Source organism: Mus musculus, chromosome 19 (genome assembly GCF_000001635.26).
Source record: "Mus musculus strain C57BL/6J chromosome 19, GRCm38.p6 C57BL/6J".
Classification (NCBI taxonomy): Eukaryota; Metazoa; Chordata; class Mammalia; order Rodentia; family Muridae; genus Mus; species Mus musculus.
Genome location: NC_000085.6, coordinates 12094190 through 12103379, shown reverse-complemented (window position 1 = coordinate 12103379; position 9190 = coordinate 12094190). Strand labels below are relative to the sequence as shown.

Genomic DNA, 9190 nt, shown 5'->3' with positions numbered 1-9190 from the left:
TTGCTAATTTTCATATTAAGTTTGAGATTCATAAAACAGTGCCCATGGCAATATTGGGATAGGAAGGGAAGTCACAAAGATGTGACTCCCAAGATCTGTCCTTCCAAGGTGAAGGCTAAAGAGATAACATTGAAGCCAGCCATGGCAAATCTTCATAAGGCCTTCACTTATGAACACAATGTTTCTCTCTACCATCTACATTGAGGTTTTAATGGTGTGCATTCATGGTTGGACACTGAAGAATTTAGGTAAGGTCACTGAACTGTCAGAGTGTGACATACCATAGGTTGTGCAGAATAACAATTGTGAATAATGTAGTTAAGGTGCTGCAGAAATAACTAAGAAGTCAGGCGTGCCTTCAGGAGAAGGAGCAACAGACACGGGCTCAGCATAGAAAAGAGAAGGAAGGATTTCCTAGGGAAACAATTAGTTGGAAAAAAAAGGCATGTTTAGTTCCAGTTTAGGATTTAGGATGATCCTTTGGGATCATGAAACCTTTCTCTACAAAATAATTGCCTCCTTTCAAGACCCCCAAATTCTCTTTTAAAACTGGGAACATTTCAGAGGCAAATTTATATGCATACTTTGCCCATGGCTGACTGAGTCTCCTTGACTTAATCCATAAACAGAAATATTCTGAAGCACAAAGATCCAGCAACCAAACTTTTGTTCCATTTGACCAGTTCCCACAAATCTGTTCAAACAAAAAGAACAAGTTGGCTCAAAGAGAGAGAAGCATTTTACATTTCGCCAGTGTCTTTATCCTTCCTTGTTAGGAAAAGAGGATTATATGTTATAAAAAATGGGGAAAAAAAAAGGAAAGATCCAAGTTAATTGGGAGCCTATGGCCTCCTGGAGACTTTACAAACATTACCATATTTATTCTTTACACAGCTTCATGAAGTAAATGTTATGCTTTCCCAGATTTACAAAGGAAACTGGAAGAACCTAAAGGATTCATTCCAAGTAAGAACAAGAAGGAGGAAGAAACAGAATTCCAAACCAGTTATGTCCTGTTTTTAAGTCCTTAACTTTGTCCTGTAATTAATATAATCAAGAAGCCCAGTAAAACATGGTTTTCTCGAGATCAGAAAACTACTTTGCAATCTGCATCAGGAGAAAACATCTTTATCTTTTGTCTTTGATACCAAGACAGAAAAATGAGCAAAATACGTTTCTTAAAGACCGGGCCTGCAGCTCAATGGTAGAGTACTTGACTTGAGTGCTTGAGGACCTAGGTTCAATGACTGGAGAGATAAGACAGGTAAACACAAGTTGTTTATCTACGTAATTTTTCAAGGTCATTGGTTTCCAAAGCTTGCCTAAGCATGCTTCTTAACTGGACACTGGCCAGAAACTATATATCTGTATGATGGTGGCAGGTAATTACATCAAATTCAGATGCTAAGTGTAAATATATCTCTCCACTCTTAGTAAATGTTTGTCCTGTTGTCACCATTGAGGGCCTCCTCCTTGGACATTGTTGAGGAATTGAAAGTCAAAGATAACTTTACAGCTCACTTGTTAAGTGACTTTCTGCATATCAAGAATTATTGTCTTTCTATACTTTATCTTTAAAGCTAGAATAGTCCTGACTGACCTGGTCAGTCCCAACTGATCTGAGAAAATACAGCAAAGGAAAATTCCTCTCAATCATAATAAAAGAATAGACAAGCTATCAAGGAATATGTGGTAGCTGTCATTATGTCCACCTATGGTAGAGTGAATGCCAGAAATTATAAATTCAAACTTGAACAGACATTATTTGATATTTCTTCACTGGAAGGGAAAAGAAGGAAATTTACCTTACCAATTGTCAACATTACTCCAGTGATAATAGGTTTGGGGGTTCTGAGAAAAAGGGAGCATTGTCCTTCAGACAAGAGAACTACTCATACTTTAGCAGAGCAGTGTGGTAGAGGTCTGAGTGAGAAGCTTCAGTCCTGCCAGACAAAGAAAGATGTCTGATCTTAAAGGTTTCTTTTGCAAGATTTCACTTTATTTTTTTTAACTCTGTGTATATGTGGAGGCAGTCTGTGCTCACATGAGTGCAGGTGCTTGGAGAGTCCAGAACAGGACATCAGATCTCTGGAGCTGGAGTTACTGGGAGTTGTGAGCTGTCTGTCCTAGATACTAGAAACTAAACTTGGGTCCTCTGCAATGCAGCAAATGCTCTTAGTCTCCAAGTCATCTCTCCAAATCCTGACTGTGGTGGTTTCAATATGTTTCACCCAGGGAACGGAACTATTAGAAGGTATGGCCTTGTTGGAGAAAATGTGTCACTGTAGGGGTGGACTTTAATACCCTCCTCCTGGCAGCCTGCAGAGGATGCCAATCTTTTTCCTGATTGTCTACCAACAAAACCATAGAACCATGAGAACCCATAGAATTCACCAGAGCCATGCCTGCCTGGATGCTGCTATGCTTCCTGCCATAATGATAATGGACTGAACTTCAGAACCAGTAAGCCAGCCCCAATCAATTGGCATCCTTTATAAGAGTTGCCTTGGTCATAGAGTCTCCTTAGAGCAATAGGAACCTAAACTAAGACACTGACCTTAAGGGTTTCTTCAGGAAAAAAATCATGCAATTAAAGAATCGGATCTACTTAATATATGAATGAAACTGTCTCTACTGACATTCTTTGTCATCTTTTTATTGTTGTTGTTTAAATGCCATCATTTACCCCCAAACTGTGAGAATCTATAAAATGAAAAATTAAACGTAAATGGTATCATTTGTGTGACGTAGCATGTAAGAGGTGAAAGACAGGTGATGGACTCAAATTCCATTGTGACAGGAGACAAGAATGGTAAAATTCACCCTTGGAAGTGCTTGGGAAAAGTTAGGAAGGAGTTCCTTACATAAATCAGTTTTAGATTTGTGAGTCCTGAAATTAATAGGAGGTGGGAAGTAGTAAAAGACTGAGGGATGAAGATCAGGGAGAAATTTGTCCTATTTCTACTTTGCCACTGACTTTCTATATTACCTTGGAGTTTTTATTTTCTTTCATTGTGCTGAATTTGGTATCACCAAAGTGAGATAATAAAATCTATCCCTTGAGCCTCAGAATGATATTAAGAAACACTATTTAAACCTGTGGTGGTTCCAAAAATAATAACCTCTATCCATGTGGATCCATATTATGTTATTAGAGAGTGGCAATTCATTTCAGTGGCTGCAAGACAGACAGACAGACAGAGCACACATATATGAGAGTACATACATGACACTGGCAAGGTATGGAAGTCAGAGAGCAACTTGTAAGAGTTTGTTCTCTCCTTCCACCATGTAAGTTCTGAGAAATGAACTCAGGTCTTCAGACTTGGCAGAATATGCCTTTACATGCTGAGCCGACTCATTGAACCCTTAGTGGCTTTTAAAGTTTAGAAACCAAATGTAGTAAAATTTGGCTATTTGGATTTTCAGAGCTAAATGTAGCCTAGAAGTTTGGCTCATAAGGCTCTCTAGAGTTTCTAGAGGTAAGTTGTAGCAGAATTCACAAGTCCCCACTAAGTACAATATGAGAACAAGTGGCCTAGTCTAAAGAACAAGTTGTGCTACTAATAGAGCTGTTCAAGTGATCAAGTGCTTTTCCTAGATAACAGCAAGTTCCTAAAGAACATGCTACAATTACATACCTGTGCATGTTCTGTCTCTATGGGATGCAAATCGTACTTTATTGCTTCAATAATACTAGTATTTCCTTCAAAGGTGTAGTCAGAGGAGGAAGTAACATTCAATGGAGCTGGGAAATCACACTAAGGTGACTGAATTTATTTTTTGTGGCCTTACCCAGTCTCAAGAACTGAGCTTACTCTTATTTTTCTTTTTATCTATTGTTTATATAACAACGGTGTTGGTAAATGTCACCATCATGGTCACTGTGACCTGGGAGTCCCGCCTCCACACGCCCATGTACTTCCTGCTTCGAAACCTCTCTGTGTTGGACATTTGCTTCTCCTCCATTACTGTTCCAAAGGTCTTAGTGGACCTTCTCTCAAGAAGAAAGACCATCTCTTTCAATGGCTGCTTCACTCAGATCTTTTTCTTCCATCTGCTTGGTGGGGCAGACATTTTTTCTCTCTCTGTGATGGCATTTGATCGATACATGGCCATCTTCAGGCCTCTGCACTATGTGACCATCATGAGTAGAGGGCGGTGCACAGCCCTCATCGCAGCCTCCTGGGTTGGAGGCTTTGTCCACTCAATTGTGCAGATCTTCCTCTTGCTCCCACTTCCTTTCTGTGGACCCAATGTTGTTGATAGTTTTTACTGTGATGTCCCACAGGTCCTCAAACTCGCCTGCACTGACACCTTTGTTCTCGAGCTCCTGATGATCTCAAACAATGGCCTGATCACTACGCTATGGTTTGTTCTTCTCCTTGTATCCTACACAGTCATCTTGACAATGCTGAGGTCACACACAGGAGAGGGCAGGAAGAAAGCCATCTCCACCTGCACCTCCCACATCACTGTGGTCACCCTGCACTTTGTGCCCTGCATCTATGTCTATGCCAGGCCCTTCACTGCCCTCCCCATGGACAGAGCTGTCTCAATCACCCTAAATATAATTGTTCCTGTCCTGAACCCAATGATCTACACCCTCAGGAACCAGGAGATGAAATCAGCCATGAAGAGACTCCGGAAAAGACTCATACTTTCTGAGGTAGAATAGCTTCATTACTTACTGTGGAAAAGGGAAACATCTAATTGAGTCTTTTCATGTTGGGACTCAGGTATGAATAATTAACTATAGTAATATGATGTGCATATGAAGAATATGATACATAAAATTGTTTGTAAACATAGACATCAGTAGAAAGTTAAGCAAGAAGAATATAACCTTTGAAGAGAGACTAACAGAAAGCAAAGAATAAACATGAACTATAATAGAAGCACCTGAGTTGCCTATCAATGGTCTGTAGAACGGGGTTTTGATTTTGAGACATACAAGGGTCATCAGAGTCATCTGTCTCAAAATTATAGGTCTCTAGCACCTATATCTCCATTTATTAGCCATTATTCTATGACTTGGGGGTCTTCTATGAATTGAACAGTTAGTGATTTCTTCCTTTCTTTTTAAATCAACAAATGCTTGTTATAAATGGTTTTAAAAGATTCCCTGCTGTTGTGCATTCTCTATGACTCTGTCAAAAGTAACTGTGCACTTGACTTACAGTCTGCCTTTGTAAAACCTTTATATATAAATAAATAAAGAGCAAGAATCTTAAACTAGTTGCCTTACACTTAACATCCAACTTGTACATAATTGATTTGAGTGTTTGAAAAATAAAAATTTATATCTGACACAATAAATAAATATTTTTGTTATGGTTATGTATACTGTTTTGCAGCTTCCTTTACTGTGGTATGTTAAAATACAATAAAGTTGTCAAATTAACACATCTAATTCCCCTTTATAGTTTCAATGTCTATATAGAACCCTGTCCATTTATTCATAGTAAATCTCACTTGAATCCAGGATGAGAGAAACAAAGACATGTAAAAATTGATTCCAAACTCAAATCAGTCTTATCCTTTTCCAATTTTGAGGATTGGGGTTGATTGTTTTTTTTTTTTGACACTGGGTATCATTTGTAGTGCAGGGTGGCCTAGAACTTGCTACAGGACCCAAGCTGTCTTCAAACTCACAGCCTCTCAGGATTATGGGTATCAAAAAAAAAAAAATTCACAAACTTTGTTAGAACCTGTGTACACAATATTGTGATTACAACAGGGACAAGTAGTATTTGCAGAAACATCTTCATTTCAACTTCCGATCTCTCTGTGTGAGTACAGAGAGCTCTGGAGACTAAACTCCCAGTAATCCTATACAGAAGAGCAAAATCATTTCCTACGTCCTCCTGAAATAAAGGATCCACTCAAATGAACCTAATAATTAATAATAGGATCATAACTAATAATAATACACATTCCATATCTAATTTATTAGTGACAGGCATTGGAAGTTATAAGTTGTAAGAGAAAATAATTCTGTGAGCATAGTGCATGGCACATTGTTTCCTTGTGGAGCAGACGAAGCCCAAGCACACTGATATTCCTATAGGAAGGAATGGACTAGTCCTAAGATGGGCAAAAGTATATCCAAAGACTATGTGTGAGTTCGTGTTAACTCAAACAAAATCATGCCGTAAACTTAGGTCAGATAAGGACACGCTTTACTAGCAAGAAACTGTATGTTAGAGGGAAAATAGAACATAATGTGAAAGCTTATGCAGAGCTTTTTCAAATATGAGTAGAAAATGAAACTGAAAGCTGAAAGCAGATTTATGACCAGAATAAAGCATCTAGAAGTGGAAATTATAATGAACTAAGAAGAAATACTGGGCTTCATCCTGCCTCACCCAAAGCACACTGCTCAGAGGAGGCAGACCGTAACGGGCGTCCTCAGTCCATGATTTCTTGGGTGGGAAACAGCTGAGTGTGGGACGATTGCTGTGTTTCTGTCTCCTGTGTACCCAGGCACCACTGACGGAACCGCTGGCACCACTGACGGAACCGCTGGCAGTTGGGAACTGGGTCCCTGGCCTGAGCGTCCACTTGGCATCCACTCGCCAGGAAGGAAGAGGAAGGCAAAGCCATGGACAGGGGTGGAAGCAGCTAGTTTGGTTCCCAGTGAGTGCTGATAGTGCCAAAGGGCGAGGAAAGAAAATCTCCAGTAGACTTAGGCTGAGCTCTTTACAACCAAAGGGTCCCCTTTTGGTGATCCCTGATGAAGAGATAGTCCTTGCTTTTTCAAGCTGCTTTATTTGAGGGTGGGTATGAATGCAAACACCTTACTCAGGGTGAACTAGGGAATAAATACCTTTTGCAGAAAGGAATGCCCTGGAAGGAAAGCTCACTGCTTAAACACTGGGGCCCATACCTTATTAGCACGAAGAACTACAGGTTGTCCTCTCAGTGAGGTGTCATGGTTACCGTGTTCCAGAGCAGGCAAAGTTAGACAAATTGCTGGTCCCATCCTACCAGTCTGAAATGTGAATTTCATGAGCTTTGGTTTCACTCAACCTTACCAGTTCTTCGGTCTGGTGGCAGAGTCATCTGCCCCACACAGAAATACCAGTTTGGGAGATAATAGTTGAGAAAAGTCCATAATTGATTAATTATACAGATGCTCAGATTCAAAACATATCAAAATGGAACATAGAGTGTGAGCTAAGCATATGTAGCAGAGGATAGCCTTGAATGGGAGGAGAGGCCCTTGGTCCTGGGAAAGCTCAATGCCAGTGTAGGGGAATGCTAGGGCAGTGAGGGAGAAGTGGGTAGGGGGCACACCCTCATAGAAGCAGGGGGAGAAGGAATGGGATAGGAGATTTCTGGGGGGGAAATCAGCAAAGGGAATAACATTTGAAATGTAAAATAAATAAAATATCCAATAAAAAAAAGTGAGCTAAGGACTCAATTGTACAATTAACCATGCAGAAGAAAGAATAAAAAAAATTGATGACCACTGAAATTATCTGACCTGAGGTAGATGGAGAGAGGGAACTGGATGGGAGAGAGGACAGGGAAGGGATCTGGGGTAGAGAGCAGTGTGCGAAGAGTAGGAAGTGGGGAAGAAGGCTAGGAGAGAGAATGAAAACAGGTATGTTATCTCTGGGACAAGCCTGAGGCCTTGGGCAGATGGGGGCACTCCCAGGAGGCTATGTGAAAGACCCTAACTAAGACTTCTAGCAACTAGAGATAAGGAAACTGAAGGAGCCATCTTGTGTAGCCAGGTGGTACTTCCAGTAGAACCACCCACAAAATTTGTCCTTCAACTCAAAATTTGTCCTGCCTACTAGATGTATACAGGGATTCTTACACGCGTTCTCGCAACCGGCCAGGAAAGACGCAACAAACCGGAATCTTCTGCGGCAAAAGCTTTATTGCTTACATCTTCTGGAGCAAGAGAGCAAGAGAGCAAGAGAGCAAGAGAGCAAGAGAGTAAGAGAGCAAGAGAGCAAGAGAGAGAGAAAGAACAAGAACAAGAAAGCAAGAGAGAGCAAGAAAGCAAGAAAAAGAACAAGAACAAGAAAGCAAGAGCAAGAAAAAGAACAAGAACAAGAAAGCAAGAACAAGAAAGCAAGAGCGCAAGAGCAAGAAAGCAAGAAAAAGAACAAGAACAAGAAAGCAAGAGAGAGAAAAAGAACAAGAAAGCAAGAGAAGAGAGAGAAAGAGAATGGCAAAACCCCGTCCCTTTTAAGGAGAATTATCCTCCGCCTAGGACGTATTACTCCCTGATTGGCTGCAGCCCATCGGCCCAGTTGTCATCACGGGAAAGGCAGAACACATGGCGGGAAAACTGCCCCTGCACGTGTGCAGATTATGTTTACCACTTAGAACACAGCTGTCAGCACCATCTTATAATGGCAAATGTGAGGGCGGCTTCCCACAAGGGATAAGGGAACAGAGATGGAGCAGAGATTAAGGGAATAGACAACCAATGACTGGGCCCAACTTTAGACCCATCCCATGGGAAAGAACTAACCCCTGACACTATTAATGATACTCTGCTATGCTTGCAGATGGGAACCTAGTATAACTGTCTTCTGGAGGCTTTATCCAACAACTGATGAAAATGGGTTCATACACCCACAGCCAAACATTAGGTGGGGCTCCAGGAATTTTTTGGAAGAGTCGGGGAGCAGGGGGGACTGAGGAAGCCAGAGGAGTCAAGAACACCACAAGAGAGAAGTGGGTAGGGAATCCACTCAAGAACCCAAATCCAGAGACTCGTACTTGCTACGCAGATGCTCTGCCAACGAGGCCCCTTTCCCAGCTCCTGTAATAGCTCTATTCTTATTCTGAAATAGAATCAAATTAGGCTTGTAAAACCCACACTAGGACAGGAGTGTAGCTCAGCCATACAGCATCTATCCATCGCATATGAAGCCCTCAGTTTGATCCCTAAAGTTGAGAATAAAAACAAAGAGTTGTAAGTTAATCTTCGTGTTCTCCACAGTCTAATGGGTTCCTCTGACTGATCTGTGCTGCTTCCCACCAGCTCACTATACTAACTCTGCTTTAGTCAAAGTGCCCAAAGACTTCCAAAGACTTGTCAGTCTCATAGCTAGAGAGGTGGGCAAGTGGTAAAGAGCACACACTGGTCTTGCCCAGGACCTGAGTTTGTTTCCTGGATTCCATGTTGTCCAAGGGGACACAAGGCCTCTAGTATCCATAGGTA

At 41.1% G+C, this 9190-nt stretch overlaps 1 protein-coding gene across 1 annotated transcript; it reads left to right on the top strand.

Annotated features, from left to right (window-relative positions):
* The first annotated feature begins 3742 nt into the window (after window positions 1-3742).
* Window positions 3743-4678, top strand: Olfr1427 (olfactory receptor 1427). The gene has a single exon (NM_146679.1). It carries the CDS (start codon window positions 3743-3745, stop codon window positions 4676-4678), a length of 936 nt encoding a protein of 311 aa, NP_666890.1.
* Window positions 4679-9190: the final 4512 nt, after the last annotated feature.